At 53.3% G+C, this 18,772-nt stretch overlaps 1 protein-coding gene and 1 long non-coding RNA gene across 3 annotated transcripts in view; both read right to left on the reverse strand.

Annotated features, from left to right (window-relative positions):
- Window positions 1-11,701, reverse strand: part of HUNK (hormonally up-regulated Neu-associated kinase) — a 39,106-nt gene extending 27,405 nt beyond the window's left edge. The window contains exon 1 of one of the 2 annotated variants that reach the window (XM_064411167.1): window positions 11,350-11,701. In XM_064411167.1, the coding sequence (XP_064267237.1) occupies window positions 11,350-11,598 (249 nt within the window). In that variant the 5' untranslated portion in view covers window positions 11,599-11,701. The remainder of the gene's footprint in view (window positions 1-11,349) is intronic. The other variant, XM_064411168.1, reaches the window with a different exon arrangement.
- Window positions 11,702-16,491: 4,790 nt separating this feature from the next.
- LOC135295657 (uncharacterized) lies at window positions 16,492-18,357 on the reverse strand. Its single transcript, XR_010357796.1, has 2 exons — window positions 17,449-18,357; window positions 16,492-16,603 (listed from the first exon to the last, which is right to left on the reverse strand). It is a non-coding gene; the product is annotated as an uncharacterized LOC135295657 (long non-coding RNA).
- Window positions 18,358-18,772: the final 415 nt, after the last annotated feature.

Below are 18,772 nucleotides of genomic sequence, written 5' to 3' on the forward strand. Positions count from 1 at the left end.
CCCTGGATCCCTGGAAGTGTTCAGGGTCACCTGCACCTCCCCTCTCTCTGCACCTGGCAGCTGCACTGCTGACTACTCACTTTGGAGAGACATCATTTATCCATCAGACAAAACACCAGGTAAACCAGAGCTGGATTTCAGCCCTTGTGAGAGCCCCAGGTGATTCACCAAGGAAACAGACTTAAATTAGTACATTCTTTCAGCTAATGAGATGGGACTGAGCACAGAGGCTCGCATGGAGTGTTTAGGCAGCAAAGAGGAGTCACTCTGGTGAGGACAAACAGATTCACAGGTCACACAAACACGAGACACCACACTGTACAGCTGGCAGCACAACAAAATCTCTGCGGAAGTTTAAAAATAAATTAAAAGCTGGCATTTATCACAGCTGCAAGGTACAAAACTGCTTCATGGAGTGGCAGCAGTACGGAGCAGCAATCTATTATTCACATTGCAAGGCACCCCTAATTCACTGGCAGAAAAAAGCACATTATAATGTCCACGTGTGCTGCAGGAGGTGCAGAACCCCCCGCACACAGAAGCCAGAGCCAGCCATGGAGGACTCCTCCATCACCACCCAGAATCAGCTTTCTGTGCCTTAAGGACAAACTTTTCCCCTGATTTGGACAGAAACCTTGGCAGGCACCCCACGAATCCCAGCACCAGCTCTGAGCCACCTTTCCCCCTTCCCTCAGGTCCAAAGATCCTCCTGCAGAGCTGGCCGAGGTGGGAACAGCAGATCTGCTGCAGCAACACCCTGTTCTAGGGATCCAGCTCTGCACAGAGGAACCCCAGGGCTGACAGAGCTGAATATCCCTGATTTTGAGCTCATCCACAGGCAGAGCAAGGGAGGAGAGGAGCAAATGTGCCCAGACACACTTCGCACACAGAGCCTCCTGTGCAGGGTGGATGTGTGTGCAAGCACCTGGAAATTTCATTCATGCAGAAGGGGAAGAGCATTTGGGAGAGAAAATACTGTAGATGTTGGGTAATCATCAAACAAACACTGGGGCTTTCACAGCCCACTCAAGACATGCCAATTACTCAGCTCTGCTCTCCCAAGCTCCACGGAGGGGCTCTTTGTCTCTGCATCATGCCTAACTCAAGTCTCCTGACTTGAGTTCCTGGCCAACACTGGCACAGAAATAAAAAAATAAATGATAAAGCAAGCAATTACTCTCAATATGTAGCAACAGTGGCTCTTGACATTCTGCTTTTGGCTAAAGCTCTGCTGTGTAAATAGATAAATGGCTCAGGTTATTCTGTGTTATGAGATACAAAGATGAGTAATAGCCCATATTTTTGGTTCCTGAGTCCTAGAATTACACTGTTGGAATGAATTACTTTCCTGAAGGTTCTGCTGTGACACATCAGATGAGCAACTGCTGCTCCTCTCCAAAAAGCCCTCCAGGCTGGGCTAGAGCCTGCAGGAGCCTGGGCTAGGGCAGGGCCAGCAGCTCCACGTGTGCCCAGGCAGGGAGCAGCACGTGTCCCCCAGGCACGGGCACGGGGACACTGCCAGCTCCTGCTGGGGAGGCTGGAGCTGCCTGCCACCAAACTGCACAGAAACACTCACAGCAAGGCCCCCGGGGGAAAAAATAAACCTGGGAAGAGACAGCTTCGGGGACCAAGCGCTGCCTGGAGAGATCTGGGAGCCGCTGCCAGCAGAGATGACACCTCTTGCATGCCCTCTGTCAGCAGTGTGGAGCTGCCACGAGGCAGGGAAGGGGGTCACACTCGTCCTGGGGGTGTCCCCATGCCTGTGGCCATGCAGGAGGCAGCAGCTCCTGCTGGGCAGCTCCCAGACCTGCTGCTGGGGGCAGGAGGAACCTCCGGGTGCCCAGTGAGAAGAAGTCCAAGCCATCCAAGCAACACCTGGGAAAATCCCAGCCGTGCTCCTGCAGGGATCTGCTTGCCCAGAGGCCAGTCCAGCTCTGCAGCACAGCTGCTTCCCTCACTCTCTGAGCTCCTGAGCAGTGCCCAGGTCAGATTCCTGCAAAAACAGCTGCAGGAGCACTTCCATGCAGTGGCCCCAGCTCGGCTGATAATGTTCTGACAGGTTTAACCCTGCAGAGAACAGGGGATGGCCTTGCAAAACCGGGGTGTGACATTTGGAGGGCTTTGGAAGAGCTCTCCCCACTCACCCAGCAGCTTGGCTTGTTCCCTCCTGCGAGCTCTCAGCCGGAGAGGGAGGCAGCTCCTGCCAGAGGGAGCTCAGCTCAGCTGAGAGGAACTGGCTGGAAAAAGAACCCAGGGATTTGGCCAGGAGACCAGCACAGCACCAGAGAAGCAACTCCAACTGTCAGAGGGACTATTTCACTGTTGGAGGGACAGCCCCCTGCCTTTTTCCTCCTGTTTTTTCCTTTATTTCTTTTTCCCCCAGGGTCTCCTTCTGGCAGAGCTGCCTGCCATGGTGCCAGGACCTGGAGCATCCTGCCCATGCCAAGGCAGCTCAGAGCTGCAGCTTGGGGCACAGGCAAAGAGAACTTGGGCTTCTGCACCCAAATCACAAACTTGGGCTTCTGCACCCAAATCACAAACCTTTACTGCCCAGTTTGACCTCAGCCAGGAGAACGACACAAAGAGCCAGACCACAGGGATATTTTGCAGCCATCAGTGCTGCAAGTCCATCTCCAGCTTTTTTCTTTTTTGCTCTTCTTCTTGGGCTTGTATTGCTGCCCAAGGCAGCAATAAATCCAGTTTCTTTCCTCTCTTATTTCCAGCCATAGCTGTCTGGCTTCACTTGCAGCTCGCTTTGTGTTTACCACTGTTCTCGCCACAAGAATCTGAGCTCCCTTTTCAAAAGCAGCTGGTGATTTTGGGTGGCCAATTCAAATCACACTAAACAGACCTAACTCTGGAGCCTGCACAATTGTCAGCACAGTCCCAAAATCAACCCCTCCAAGGACATCTCACTGTGGGCAATCACCCAGCCAGGCACAGAACAAGTTGTTCATCACAACCGAATCCAAGGACTAGAAAATGCCAATTTCATTCTCTGGGTAGAGTTTATTCTTTTCTCTAACTGCTACAGCTTAGCAAATTTTACAGAGCAGTAAAGGAATGTGGGGCTTTTATACAGCAAGTTCCAGCATCTTAGGAAATAAAGCACTGCAGAAAAGGGTGTTTCAGCATCTGCTCTGGCTGTAGTAAAATCTGCAATCAGGAAAGGCAGGGAGGAGTCACCGCTGCTGAGATATTTTCTTTTAAGCCAAGAGTTTGGGGTGCAGCAGTGCACGAGCCCAGCTGCTGCAGACGAGGCAGGACAAATGTCCCAGCAGGCAGAGCCAGCCAGGAAAGCTGGGAATCAGCCCCTGGAGACACAGAAACTCCTCCAGCTCTGAGTACATTCACTCATGTGCTTCGGAGTCCTGCTAGCCTGGAGGGAAAGAATCCGATTGCCAGGGGATGAAAACAGCATCCCACCAATGCCCTGCAGCCCAAACACGACAGAAAGGGGTAGAAAGGGACTCAGGAGGACTTCAGATAAGCAAATGAACCTAAAGCCTCTGGGTGCCACAGCCAACTGAAACATAATCCCCAAAAGCATAAGCAGGATGTGCCAGGTAGGTAAGGGAAGGTATTAATCACACCTGTCCAAGGCACTGGGGGCTATTATTAGGGTGCTCTATCCACTTCCGGTGTATCCAGCAATTAAAAATTATGCTGAAGTTTTGGAAAGAGTTCTGAGAAGAGCTTCAGAACACTCTGAGGTCCTAGAGCTGTTAGCTGTACTGACTGAAGCTCAAAATGTTTAATTAAGAGAATGCCAAGCACTGACTTGATGATTTCCTGCAAGCACTTGCATGGGGGAGAGATTTCTGGTAAGAGAAAGCTCTTGAACAAAATGAAAATGCACATCCCAAAAGGTAAATTGGGCAAACTCAGGCTGCTCCTCTTCAACATTTTGTTACCTCACATCACATTCATGGGGAGCTCTGTGCCATGTTCCATGGGCAATGGTGATTATCCTTCCCTGTTTCCATAGAGCCTTTCCCTCTCATCTTCTGCTCCTCCTTGTCCAAACAGGGACAGACAGACATATCCTGACCAGCCTCTCTGAAAAGAAACCCCCATAAGACACGTTTTTCCTTGGTCCTACATGTCCAAAGCAGCAGAATTTGCACCAGGCACAGATTCCAGAGACTGCCTGGGGAGCAGGAGCCCCGTCCATGGGGAGGAACTTGGCTGTGGCTTATCTTGAGGGGGTCACGCTGGGGACCTGTCTGGCCTGTGGCAGAAAGAAATCACTCCCAGCAACCTTCCAGTGCCCTCCTGGCCAGCTGAGGAATGGGGCAGCCCTGAGGGAGAGCTGCACATTTCTGCCTCCCTGGCCTCTCAGGATATCTGCTCGAGTCAAGAGAGATTATGCAGAGGCTGATGGAAGCAGTGGTGGCAGAAAGCCAGGCACAGACATCCACGAGGATGCACGGAGAGCTTCCAGGAGAAATCCTTGCAGATCCCTGTCAAAACCAGCCTCCAGGCCGGAGACATTTCCTGCAAGGAGCACTCTTGTCTCCAAGTGCCTGGGACAGATGGGTTTGCCTTGCAGAAATCTCCCTGTTTTCTCAAAAAAAGAGCTTTTTGACCCCTGTTCCTAAGGAAAGACTGACAGGCCAAAGCACTGCAGGAAAGCTCTAAACTCAAGGTGGGAGCAGCAGACTTTGCTCAGGGAAAATGAGCCATAACTCACCCTCCTAACGTGGCAGCCAACATCTTCCCATCTCCCTGCTCGTGGGGTGTGTTTCCCATTAAAAACCCCTGAGTTAAGGAAGGCCAAGTGCCCCTGATTTAATGCCAGCTCAGCTCTCTGGCTTTAGGGAAGAGAAAAAACCAACAAGCCCATCCCCTGAGCCCCTGCTCTTGAGGCCCAGGTAATACCCTCCTTTGTAGTGATTTAGAACACAGCAGATAAAACATTTACAACTGTCAGGAGCCAGGAAAAAGGTGTCTCCAGTGAAGATTTTCTACATAAATAATACGCTCTCTCTCCCTCAGCTCTGTGGACATTATTCACAGAAAACGAATTTATTCTCTGAAAAAAAAAAATGTTTCCATGACAATCTTCCACAACAGACAGAGAGCAAAGGAACTTTATTTTATATAACTTGGCTTTTTTTAGTTCTCTTTGTTGCAGTGGTTTTCCTCGCTGTGCTCTGATCTCACATGGCACATGAGAAGCACCATGGGTGCAGCACCAAAGGTGCTGAACCCAGAGCAAACACTGACACAGAAGGGAGACTTTGGTCAGCCTTTGTGAATTTTTCCAGGGTGGTTTCCCCGGGGTGGCTCCTCCCAGGCCCTCTCCATGAGGATGAGGTCTGACCCTGCTCTCTGCCAGAGCCCAGATCACAGCTCAGGGACCAGCAGGAGATGCTTTGGGGGCAGGTGGGCTGACACAGTGCCCCTGCCCAGCCTCTCTGAGAAGAAAACCCCACAAAACACATTTTTCCTTGGTCCTACATGTCCAAAGCAGCAGCATCTGTAGCCCTGGGCAGCTTGGATGCCTCTCCATGCCCTGGAAGAGCAGCAGAGCCAGCTGTGAACCCCCAGCTCCTTTCTGTTCAGAAACGTTCAGCTCATTTCTGTGCCACTGCTCTGAGCAGCTCGGGGTTCAGGCAGGCTGCCCCAACTCAGGCAGCACAAGGTTTGCCAGCACTGCCCCCCTGCCAGGGTTACATCCTCAATAACCTCCCCTTTCCCAGCTCCTGGGGCAGAGATGCTGCGCCTGCTGAAACGCCAGGAGCTGCAGCCTGCAGCTGACTGCTGCCACAGGAGACACTGCCAGGACTTTCACAGGCAGCACGTGCCTCTGGAGACGGGCACACAGCTCCACCAAACCAGTTAAAACCACCAGACTTGCAGGAACAAATGCAGGGATCCAGATGTGAGCGTCACCCGGTGTCAGCTCAACCCCAAACCACTCCATCCTGCAAGGGCAACAAAAAAAAAGCAGCACACTGCTGACAGGAGGCATCCTCAGAACTGCTGAGAGCAAACCTGGAAGCAGATTATCTCAAGAGGATAAGGAAGTGCCACATGTGCATCCATTCAGCTCACTGCAGAAGGAGCTGCCTGATGGAAAACACGAAGGGAACCTTTCTGCAAGTCAGACTGTGCACAAATGAGCAGGCTCCTGGCCCAGCCCCGCTCATTCCTGCTCCTCACAGGACAGGGACAGAGGGAAGAGCACGGCTGTAAACCCAATTTTCACCTGGTTGTTCCCCAGACTGAGCAGCTGGCAGCACATCAGCTCCACTGTGCCTTCTGCTCCATCTCACCTGGCAGGAACGCCACAGTGACACATCCTGCTCTCCAGAACCTTCCTGCAGGGCTGCACGGAGCACAAACTCCGGCACAAAAACCAGAAAAGCTGCGAAAGCCAACACCTAGGAGCAAGGGAATGCCCAGATGCAGGCTGCAGGAACAGCCTGGCTTTGTCTCCTCGCTGCCTGTGATGGAGGGTGGCACATCAGGCAGGTGCCACAGCTGGCAGCTGTTTAATAAAGGGGAACAGATCCTGGAAAAAGCCACCCTGTGGATTCACAGACAGAGATTTTCAAAATAAGATTTAAAAAAAAATTTTGGATGGAGAGAAAATGTGTTGAGGAACAGGTAAAGATAAAATGACAAACTAAACACAACAAACCCATCCAGGAAGCTGATGTACAAGTACCACTGCAGGAAGGAAAAGATCAAATTTCAAATTGCAATCCTCTGATGCCCTGACAGCAACGAAGGTCTCACAGTTTCACCTGCAAGCTCACAACCCCTGGGAGGGAGGGATGGAGGAGGAAAAGGTGGGACTGAAAAGCCTGCAAGCACACCGGAAAATCAACTTTTGCCTGCAGTGAGGCAGCCTGCTGACCCAGGTGCTTGGCAGGATGGTTTGAAAGTGACACCCCAAAACTCAGGAAGGGTGAAGACAGAGGCACAGATCCTAGAACTGTACGTGGGGATGTACCCCAAAGCCAGCAAGTCTCCTTTCCCTACAACCTGTGGTGAAACAGGCAGGGAAAGGGCCAATTTACTCCTGGCAAAATTAACTCTGTGCCACAAAGAGGCATTTCCAGGTCCCTGCAGGGAGGCTGCTCTGCACCTCGTGGGGGGGGGCTCAAATGTGCCTTTTCTTTGCATTTTTTTCTCTGCCTCTTTAATAAAGAAATGCATTCTGAACGTGAACTCTTCAGTGAAAAGGCCACTTTTAATATTAATTGCTTTGCCTCCATAGCAAAACTGGTAAATTGTATTTTTAGCCACTGCTTCCCACTGTTGCTGAAAGGCTCTTGACTAAGTGTAACTAAAAAAGCACCTTGTTCCAGCTCAACAATAGCACTGAAGGAAATTATAAACAAAGTTTTCCCTGGATGAGAAATCAAATGAGTCAATTTGCTTCAGTGATTTTTTTTTTCTTTTTTTTTTTTCTTTTCTTTTTTTTTTTTTTTCTTTTTTGTGGTGCCAAAGATTACACCTAAAAGCAGTTCCACATAATCTTGGCTCAGGTTTGCTTACAGGAACTTTGGCTCAGTGGATTGTCAGTGTGCTGCCACTCCACAGTGCTGCTCAGAGTCACTGGGGTAACAGGACAGATAACAGAGTGTGATAACACAGCCTCACACCACCCCACCACTGCTCTCAGCTCCCCAAGAATGCAGAAAATGAGTGCATTTTTCTAAAAATACACCTCTTTTTATAAAAAATATCTCTCTTTCTAAAGGAGAGAGATCTCCTTGCCAGATCCCCATCACCCAGAGAATGATTGGAACAATCCAAGAGTACAGAGGCTCCCAAAGTCACCCAAACACATCTCTCTCACAATTTAAAGCCAAACTCTGCACAGAGGAGCTGTGCTGCCTTAGGATTAGCACTGAAGGCTGCCTGAGTGGAGCTGACAAATCAGCCCTTTACCCCAAAATGTCAGATCACAGCTGCTGTGCTCCATTCCAAAGCCACGGGAAGAACAATCTGCCCGACATTCTCCTGCCCCACCAAGGGCTTTTCCAAGCCCAGGAAACGACAACATGCCAAAAAAAAAAGATAAAAATAAAAAAAAATACCACTGTGGCAGCAGAAACCACCAGAAGCACCGTGAGAGGTGTGGGTTGGAGCCCAGAGATAAAATCCTGGGAAGGGAAAGTTTAAAAACCTGGGAAGGAAAGGTTTAGCAACCTGGGAAGGGAAGGTTTAAAAATCTGGGGAAGGAAAGGGTTAGAAACCTGGGAAGGAAAGGTTTAGCAACCTGGGAAGGGAAGGTTTAGAAACCTGACCTCAGCTCACCCTCCTGAGCTGGCAGGAGCTGCTGAGCCCCATCCCACACAGGTCACCCCGAGGGCAGCTGCTGGAGGAGCCTGGCCCCCAGAACACCCTCCCATCCTCTGCAGCTCCCAGGAATGCCAGGGGGAGGGCATGGCAGATTTTTGGCACCCGCCTGGCATCACCTGGAGCCTGCACAATGCCTGCAGCCAGGGCCATGGATCCCAGCCTGGCTGGGGGATGTTAATCCACGGATTTCTTCCCCAAACACACCATTTTCTGAGGCATTAGCTCCTCCAGGGTTGCTAAAGTCTGCTGCAAATCCAAACCTGTTGGGCCCCCCCGACTCAAGTGTGACATTTCAGTGACCCCAAGGGCCCAGGCTCTGCCAGAACAGACAGTAGGGCAAGACTCTGCTTCAGGGAATCCTCTTGGATTTGGGCAATGCCTTTGGCTCAGCATGAGCAAAACTCTGCTTTGCACTCATTTTAGGGCAATCCTATTGGATTTAGGCAATGCCCTCATCTCAGCAGTGGCTTTACAGACAAAAATCTGCCCCGGGCCATGGAAGTGGGGACAGCATCAGGCTCTTCAGGAGTGAGCTTCCCTTCCTGGGAGGAGCAAGGTGGGAATGGGAGCAGGAAGGGAAGAGCCTGGTGCCGGAGAGCAGGGATGCTCTGCTGGCAGCAGAGGATGGATGGATGGATGGATGGATGGATGGATGGATGGATGGATGGATGGATGGATGGCACGGGAGGATGCTCTGGTGGAAATGCCCAAGGAATGGCTGAAATCCACAGCCAGGAGCAGGGCTCTGTGCCCCCAGAGCCTCCTCCCAGGAGGCCACCCCTGCTCTGTGGCCAGCAGGCACTTGTGTCCCCATGCCACCATGCCCAGCCCTGGAGGCTCAGCCTCCTGCCCTGCAAGGAAGGAGCAGATGTTCCCCTTCTCCCCCTGTGGAGGGCTCCATGGGGGGCTCATCCCAGCTCCTCTGACTGGACCACACCATGAAATGTGCCCAGGAGAGCAGAGGGTGGAATCCTCAGTGGGATGGGAAGCACTCCCCCAGGGCTGAGAGGGAGGAACCTCGCTCAGAGGGACAAATCCTGAATAACTCTTCTCTCCCACCCCTAACTCCAGCTTATCCACAAAGAGCTGGGCTGGAGGAGGTGGATTCCTGGGAGGGGGACAGTTTGGAAGTGCCACAGGGCAGGGTCGGGTCAGACAGGGCTCAGAGATGTCCCTGCCTGCCCCCAGGGATGGACAGGGCTCGGCAGGAAGGAAGGAAGAGTGACTGGCTGAGCTCTGCTTGTCACTTTGTCACAGCGTGTGCTATTCGAGACACCGAGGGAGAAAAAAACCCGAATCAGGCAGCAGACCTGGGAGCTGAGACTGAGGGGTGTGTGGTGGCTCTTTTTTATTTTTTTCCCCTCCTAACAGACTGAGATAAATGTAGCAAACCCAAAACGTGGAGGTGGGGAGGACGTGTGTGTGCATGTGCCTTTTATCAACCGCAGGATCATTGGATGCTTCTGTTACCAAGGAGAAGCACACGCTTGGTAACAGAGCACAGCAACATTTATTTATTATTTTTTTCTGCATTCCTACACGACAATATTCACAAACCTTATCATTTTTTCACACGATGAGATTCTCAGAGCCCCGTGTTAAATTCCTCTCTGTGACAAATTTACCGGAATGAAAAAATAGCTGCAGGAATGCCATCAGGGACAGGGAACGACACCAGCACAGCCCCACCGCCCCGGGGAGGCTCCAGCAGCGACCCTGCTGGGAGGGAATCCTCTGTGAAGGATACAGGAGAGGCAGAATCCCAGAGCCCACAGAATCCCAGAGTCGCCGGGGCTGGAAGAGACACCGAGTCCCAGCCCGGAGCGCTGGGTGCCACCTCCAGGAATTCCTGGGACACCTCCAGGGATGGGCACTCCAAATTCCCCTGGGCAGCCCCTTCCACTGTTTAAAACCCTTTTCCATGAGGAAATTCCTGCTGATGTCCACCCTGGCCCAGCCTGAGGCTGTTCCCTCTCCTCCTGTCCCTGTTCCCCCCCGGCTGTCCCCTCCTGGCAGGAGCTGTGCAGAGCCACCAGGTCCCCCCTGAGCCTCCTTTTCTCCAGGCTGAGCCCCTTCCCAGCTCCCTCAGCCCCTCCTGGGGCTCCAGCCCCTTCCCAGCTCCCTCAGCCGCTCCTCGCATCACTTGGAAGTTGTGAGGCTAAACAAGAGCAGCACAACTCTGTGCTGGGGGCTCGGGGGGCTCATCCTCGCCGGGCTCACCGCCCTGATACCGCTGCCACCCTGTCCTGCTGATGGGCAGGAGGCTCTGCCGAAGGGCTCTGGATAAAGCCCAAAACCGAGCCGAGCAGCACGGCGGGGAGAGCCATCCCAGCTGCATCTCCGAGCACATCTGCCGAGCGCTGCACCAGCAGCACCAGCGCCGCCAAAACCCGCTCTTCTCGCCGGGAAAAGTGAGCAAACAAAGGGGGGGAAATGTTGAAATTGGAGGAAAAGCAGACAGGACAAGGCAGCGCAAGAGGAAGGCGAGGCTGCAGCCGCGGGAAGCTGGGGACGGCAGGAGCGGGACGCCGGGAGCCGAGGGGGCTCCTCCATCCTCCGGAGGAGCTCCACGATCCTCCGGGGGGCTACTCCATCCTCCGGAGGAGCTCCACGATCCTCCCGGGGGTCTACTCCATCCTGCCGGGGACTACTCCATCCTGCCGGAGGAACTCCACGATCCTTCCTAGGAGCTCCTCCACCTCACGCGGGGCTCCTCCACCTCAGAGGAAACTCTTCCATCCTCCCGGGGCGTTCCTCCATCCTCCCGGGGGCTACTCCATCCTGCCGGAGGAGCTCCACCATCCTCCTGGGGGGCTCCTCCACCTCAGAAGCGGCTCCTCCATTCTCTGGGGGGCTACTCCATCCTGCCCAAGGAGCTCCACCATCCTCCCTGGGGGGCTCCTCCATCCTCCCGGGACTCACCCTCCCGGCCGGCAGGGACTGAGCGCAGCCCGCTCACCAGCCAGCCCCCCGTTCTGCCCCGTTCTGCCCCGTTCTGCCCCGGGGGGCTCCCGGGGGCGGCGGTACCTTCTCTCCGGTGACCACATGCAGCCCCTCGCGGACCTTGGCGAAGGATCCCTCTCCCAGCTTCCTGCCGATCAGGTAGTTGCCGACCCTCTTGGTGTGCTGGAAGTCGCGGAGCCGCTCGCGGGGCGCGGCGGCGCTCAGCCAGGCGGCCAGGAAGGAGCCGCCGTCCGCCGCCGCCCGCCGCGCCTCCCCGCCCGCCGCCACGGCCGCCGGCTCGCCCAGGAGCCCATCGCCCGCCGCCGCCGGCATGCCCGCTCTGCCCGCCCGCCCGCCCGCTGCGCTCCGCGCCCGCGGGCCGCGCTCCGAACTTGCAGCGCGGCGGCGGCTGAGGCACCGCGGGGCGGGGCGGAGCCGAGCCGAGCGGAGCTGGGCGGGCGGAGCCGAGCGGGTGGAGCTGGTGGAGCTGGGCGGAGCTGAGCGGGTGGAGCTGGGCGGGCGGAGCGGAGCGGAGCTGGGCGGGCGGAGCGGAGCGGGCCGAGCTGCGGTGACCCGCGCTGCCGCCGCTGCTCAGAGCCCGGCGGGTGGAGCGGAGCGGACAGAGCACGCTGTCATTGTCACCCAGAGCACACTGCCACCCAGAGCACACTGCCACTGCCACCCAGAGCACACTGCCACCCAGAGCACACTGCCACTGCCACCCAGAGCACACTGCCACTGTCACCCAGAGCACACTGCCATTTACACTGCCATTGCCACCCAGAGTACATTGCCACCCAGAGCACACTGCCACTGTCACCCAGAGCACACTGCCACTGTCACCCAGAGCACATTGCCACCCAGAGCACATTGCCACCCAGAGCACACTGCCATTGTCACCCAGAGCACACTGCCACTGTTACCCAGAGCACATTGCCACTGTCACCCAGAGCACACTGCCATTTACACTGCCATTGCCACCCAGAGCACATTGCCACCCAGAGCACATTGCCACCCAGAGCACACTGCCATTGTCACCCAGAGCACACTGCCATTGTCACCCAGAGCACATTGCCACCCAGAGCACACTGCCATTGTCACCCAGAGTACACTGCCACCCAGAGCACACTGCCATTGTCACCCAGAGCACACTGCCATTTACACTGCCACTGCCACCCAGAGCACACTGCCACCCAGAGCACACTGCCATTGTCACCCAGAGCACACTGCCATTGTCACCCAGAGCACACTGCCACCCAGAGCACACTGCCATTGTCACCCAGAGCACACTGCCACCCAGAGCACACTGCCATTGTCACCCAGAGTACACTGCCACCCAGAGCACACTGCCATTGTCACCCAGAGCACACTGCCATTTACACTGCCACTGCCACCCAGAGCACACTGCCACCCAGAGCACACTGCCATTGTCACCCAGAGCACACTGCCACCCAGAGCACACTGCCATTGTCACCCAGAGTACACTGCCACCCAGAGCACACTGCCATTGTCACCCAGAGCACACTGCCATTTACACTGCCACTGCCACCCAGAGCACACTGCCACCCAGAGCACACTGCCATTGTCACCCAGAGCACACTGCCACCCAGAGCACACTGCCATTGTCACCCAGAGCACACTGCCACCCAGAGCACACTGCCATTGTCACCCAGAGGACACTGCCATTTACACTGCCATTGCCACCCAGAGGACACTGCCTCTCACTGCGTGCTCTGGGTACATCTACAAGCATGACAGCACACGGCCACCTAAAGCAGGAGTCTGGATCTCCTCTGACCTGGCCTGGCCTGGTTTGTGCCTTGTGGCAAGGAGCAGGGACACGGGATCATGCCCCCTGCCCGAGCAGATGGCAGCTGGGCTGGAATCGGGCAGGACCCGTCCAGGACAGAGCCCCAGTGAGGTTTCCCCCACCAGAGCTGGAGAGGGAAGGTGCCAGGGCTGCCCCTGTGTCTGCAGGGAAGGCGAGCAGGGGCTGGCACAGGTGAGGAGAGTGGCACGGCAGGGTGGCTCTGTGCACAGCCTGGCTCTGTGCCTCCGCTCCTCTGGCCAGCAGGGCACATGGGAGGGGATTAACAACATTGCTCTGTGTGAAAAAAGGGGAAAAAAAAAAAAAAAGCTGTGCTGAAGATAGCTACACTGGGAGAGTGGAAAGTACAGCTTGCTCCAGAGCTGGGAAGAGCCTGCATCCTGTTTTATTTAAACATACGGCTGTGCTCAGAGGGTCTGGAGCCAGACTCTCCCCCTGCCTACAGGAATATCCCTTCAGAGGAAGGCAGGCAGCGCCGGGCGCCTTTGTCTGGGCTGACAAAACTGTGGTTTGGGGAGGGTGAAACAGATGTTAATGGTGTGCTTTGCAGTCAAACACCTGAAAACCAGCCTCCTTCAAAAATAAAACTGGCGAGAAACCTCCACTGCAGCGAGCAGGAGGAGAGCTCTGAAAGAAGCCAGCGAATATTTCCTTTTAATTGCCTGAGCTGCAGGAGTTAATGAGTTGCCAGTATCCTTTCAGCAGGCCAGCCCTGCCTCCTCACCATTCCCATCCTGTCCAGCTGTGCCCATCAGGGTGCAGTCTGGATGAAAGGGGGATCAAAGGCTGCATTCATTTCTGGCCGAGCTCCGATTCAAATTTAACTCCAGCACGCTTTATTTTGAGCTGCAGACTTTCTAGGTAATGACACTTCCTGATTAACTGTTGAAATTACTAATGAATTAAAGGCAGTAGTCTGTCTTCGGGCTGCAAAAGCTGTAATAACAAGCTGCTAAAAAATAATGTAGGGCTTGATTTATTCCCAGGAAAGCAGAGAAATTCAGAGTCACCCCGAGAGCATTGTCCTTTGCCATCTCCAGCCTTTCAGAACCCTGCAGTAAAATGGATTATTGGCTTGTGGACTGGGAGTTTTACAGAGGGAGGCTGAGGCCCCTGGGCTCAATCCCCTGAATCCTTGCTGGGAACTCAAAATTTTGCTGCAGGAGGGCACGGAGTACATCCTGTCCTGGTCAGATTAAAGGTGGCAATTCAACATTTCCCTGCCACATCAGCCTTTTGCAGGCAGTGGGTAAATGCTGACTTCAGCCAGGTCACAGGAGATGACACCCTGACTTGGTGCTGATAGGCTGAAAAAAGAGAAAGTCAATGTTGGTGCTTGTGCTTTTCAGGTTATCTCATCCTGCTTTAAAATAATTGGTGTTTTTTTGCAGGTTTTCGGTTTGAGGTTTTTTTGGGGGGGGTTGTTTTGACAGCTGTTTAATTTTGTAATATTTGGGGTTCAGATTTTTAAAGAGTTTAAATTAATTTAAAGGAGATTTTTTTGAAGTGAGAGTATATTTGTTCTTAGATAATTTTTGAGGGGTTTGTGGTGTTGGAACCCCTGAGCTCAGGCGGAGGAGAATCCGTTTGCTGGCCCTGCCACAAGAACAGGGGCAGCAGTGGAGAAGGGAACCCTCTCCAGGTGCCAGGGATGTCCAGGAGTCTGGCGAGGGTAAAGATGGGCTTGAAACACAGCTTTACCCCCCAGGAGGGACTGCTGCTGCTCCCAACCCTCCTGCCAGTGCCACACCACAGGGACAAGACACCCCAAAAATGTGCAGTTCTGTCTCCTTACCCTCCTCCTTTTTCTTGCAACAGGTGAGAAAATATCCAAATTCCTCAGAGCCCAGCCCAGGACTGGCTGTGTGCTTGCATCTCTAGCAAGGGGTGTTTTTTTTCAATCCAAAAAAAAGCAGATATTCACATGCTTCCTTGCAAGAAATATTCCAAACACCTTGTTGAAATGTGACCAGAGCAGGATTCCCCCCTGAACAAAGACCCCCACGTTTTGTTTAAGCACAAGAGACTTTGTTTGGCTGAACGAGCAGCTGGAAAATCAGCTTAAAAATCCTTGGCATGAACGCAGTCTGGTACCCAGCTATGAAAATCCATCCGGGTGCTTTGCAGAATGAAAACATTCGTTTTCCAAGCGTTTTCCTGTGTGCCCGGGACAGAGCTGCTGCTGGTGAGGTTTGCAAGGCTCATTCACAAGTCACAGCCAGCCTGCTGCACTCAGGTCCCTGGGTGCACCTTCCCCTGCTCTGGGCTCCACATCCAAGGCTGGCAAGCCCAGCTGTGGGGTGTGCAGTTATTTACAGGTGAATACTCTGCCCTCTGTTCACCCATGAAGCATTTCTGCAGCAATACCAGCTCCAAATTAACAGATCCAGTGCTAAATTAGGAATGCTGGGAGGGTGGGCACAGGGTGCCCAGGGGAGCTGTGGCTGGATCCCTGGAAGTGTCCAAGGCCAGGCTGGACAGGGTTTGGAGCAGCCTGGGATAGTGGAAGGAATCCCTGCCCTTGGCATTATTCCACACATATTGCAATCAACAAGTATTTAATCTCAAGGTTTTTCCTTGGCATGCTTAAAAGAAGGACTAACTGGGCTGAACGCCCCCCCCCAAAAAAAAGGAGAAATGTGCTTATTAGTTACACCGAAATCCTTTCTGTCACCCGCACCACTTCCACATAAAAAATTCAGTGTTGGTTTATTCCTGAGGGTGCCACACGTGCCAGTCTGCTGGGACAGGGACACTTGGGCCACACTTCCCTTGCAGGACCAGGAGGGGCGGCCTGGCAGAGCTCACTTGCTCTCTAAAGCACGGAGAACCCCCTTGGCACAGCCACCAAATCTGAGAGTTTTATTGATTTCAGTGCATGTATTTGCTGTAAAAGGGTTTTGCTCGGTTTGTGTAACAGCCCGGACAGACAGCCGTGGTCTAAAAGCACCATCCCACCCAGACTCCCCCGGGATGAGTTATCCCGAGCCTGGCTAACATCTTGCACCGTGCCCCGGGGTCAGTGCCTGTGGCTGGCTGCAGGAGGAGAACATTCCTGAGCTGGGGATGCTCCGCAGGGAAAGCACAGCCACGCTGCTCTCCAGATGTTCCAGTTCAGGGCGTGTCAGCAAAAGCTCTCTGGCTGCTCTCAGCTGTCAGGACAGCTCCCAGAGGAGGGGAAGAGCAAATTCCTGCCTCTCTGCTCCAAAGGGGGGGTTTGGGCTGCAGCATCAGAGCCGGGACAGGAACCCCCAGCTGGAAACAAACCTGGAAACAAACCCGGAATGTGCATTTCACAGGGACACTCTGCTGCTTTTTGGGGCTGCTCCCCACGCTGCAGAGCCCCCCTCCCACGGCTCTGTGGGACCTGGGCTTGTGAAGGATCTTTAAAGTCCATGGGAAGTTTATATGGCTTGGTATATTTGTATGTAAACGGTGAGGAGTGTTGAGTTGGCTTCTGATGGAATGGCACTGAGTTTTACATCTCTCGAATCTCACTGTTCACCGAGGCTGAAAATGGAATAAAACCTTTTAAAATGCCCCTCAGCTGCCCCGTCTCTGTAGAAACCAAGAGAGCTCCTTTGCATCCCACTGTGTTTTAGCCCAGGAACTTTCCCTTTCCACACCCTGCTCCTGGCTGGGGTGCAGCTCCTCCAGAGGCTCCCTGCTCCCATTTATTCCCAAGTTAATTTTCCCTTTCTTGCTTGTTTTTCAGTCTCAGGAGAGTTACCCACAATCTCAAGCCCCCTATCACCTTGGTTCAAGGAACACAAAGCAGGAGGAACTCTGGGACCATTGTTCCAACTTCCCCCTCAACAGAAAAGAAAAAAAAAATGTTGGTGAAATCATATTTCCCGTGAGATTTTGTTGCTCTTTCTGCTCCTGGTGCCCTGGGTTCAGAGATGGGTTTGTTGCCCCCAGCTCCCACTGGGCTGCTGCTGCTGCAGGCACTTGGGCTCCGATCCCAGGGGTTCCAGGGGGAACTGCTTCAAACCCTCAGGGGGAGAGAGGTTCCAGTCCACACATCCCTGTACATTCTTCAGTGGAAAACTGGGAGCTCCTGAATGATCCAAATTATTATTTTTTTTTATATTTTACTGACAGACTTTCTAGAAAGAAGAAGAAGCAAACAGGAGAGATAAAAATACAGCTCTGGGTTTGCATATTTACACGGTTACAGACTCACTGGCAGACGTGTTTGAGCACCAGGGTGATTATTACAAAACCCAGTGGGTTTTTTCATTCCTGCACCTGTTTCTGTAGCAAGCACATTCCCCCTTGAACCAGCACCGACCCACCTGGCTGGTGAGCACTGCGTGCCATGAAATCTTTGGCAGGGAAGAGGAATTACTCACGAGGACTCCGGCTTTGACAGCACTTCCAGACCCTGTCTGCTGGCAGTGGCCAGAAGAGATAACGTGACTCAGGCAGGGGCGGGCCCTCCTGCCTGTCAGAAATAACATCTTGGTCCCTGGACTAAGGCAAAACGAGAAGAAAAAGGATTTTTTTTCTTCTCAAAAGGGAAAGAAGACAAAAAAGGCTGCTAAAGGATCCAAGCCTCCTGCAACCCCAGCTGGAAAACTGCACCTCCACAAGCCAAGGAGTTGGTAAACGGCAGAAAATTCAGGAAAGAGCTCTGAGAGCGAAAAAGAAGATTTAAATAATGAAGTTTCCAGTGGAGGACGTTGGTCCAGCAAAGGGAGGAGGCTCCTGCTCCCAGCGTGTGCCTGAGCACAGGCCCGCAGACAGGGCTGTAATGAGATCCAGGGCTTGGGAGCTGAATCCAGACAAATTCAGCCTCTAAAACAAGACACATTTTTAACAGTGAGGGTCATTAAGCAGCACAGCGAGGCACCGTGGCAAAGCCAGCTCTGGAAACCTCCAAATGCAGCTCGGATGTGCTTTCTGGGGGCCAGCAGGACGGAGCAGGGTCAGCAGGAGGGGACCACAGGGACCCACGGAGCAGGACCAGACAGCAGCTCCAGTTATTGTTCTGGAACCGGTTCTACCAACCAGTTATTGTTCTGGAACCAGTTCTACCAGCCAGTTATTCTTCTGGAACAAGTGATACCAACCAGTTATTGTTCTGGAACCAGTTATACCAGCCAGTTATTGTTCTGGAACCAGTTCTACCAACCAGTTATTGTTCTGGAACCAGTTCTACCAGCCAGTTATTCTCCTGGAACCAGTTCTACCAACCAGTTATTGTTCTGGAACCAGTTCTACCAGCCAGTTACAAGTGATACCAGCCAGTTCTTCTCCTGGAACCAGTTCTACCAGCCAGTTATTGTTCTGGAACCAGTTCTACCAGCCAGTTCTTCTCCTGGAACCAGTTCTACCAGCCAGTTCTTCTCCTGGAACCAGTTCTACCAGCCAGTTATTCTTCTGGAACAAGTGATACCAACCAGTTATTCTCCTGGAACCGGTTCTACCAGCCAGTTATTCTTCTGGAAGCAGTTCTACCAGCCAGTTACAAGTGATACCAGCCAGTTATTGTTCTGGAACCAGTTCTACCAGCCAGTTATTCTTCTGGAACCAGTTCTACCAACCAGTTATTGTTCTGGAACCAGTTCTACCAGCCAGTTACAAGTGATACCAGCCAGTTATTGTTCTGGAACCAGTTCTACCAGCCAGTTCTTCTCCTGGAACCGGTTCTACCAGCCAGTTATTTTTCTGGAA

This window comes from Passer domesticus, chromosome 2 (assembly GCF_036417665.1).
Source record: "Passer domesticus isolate bPasDom1 chromosome 2, bPasDom1.hap1, whole genome shotgun sequence".
Lineage (NCBI taxonomy): Eukaryota > Metazoa > Chordata > Aves > Passeriformes > Passeridae > Passer > Passer domesticus.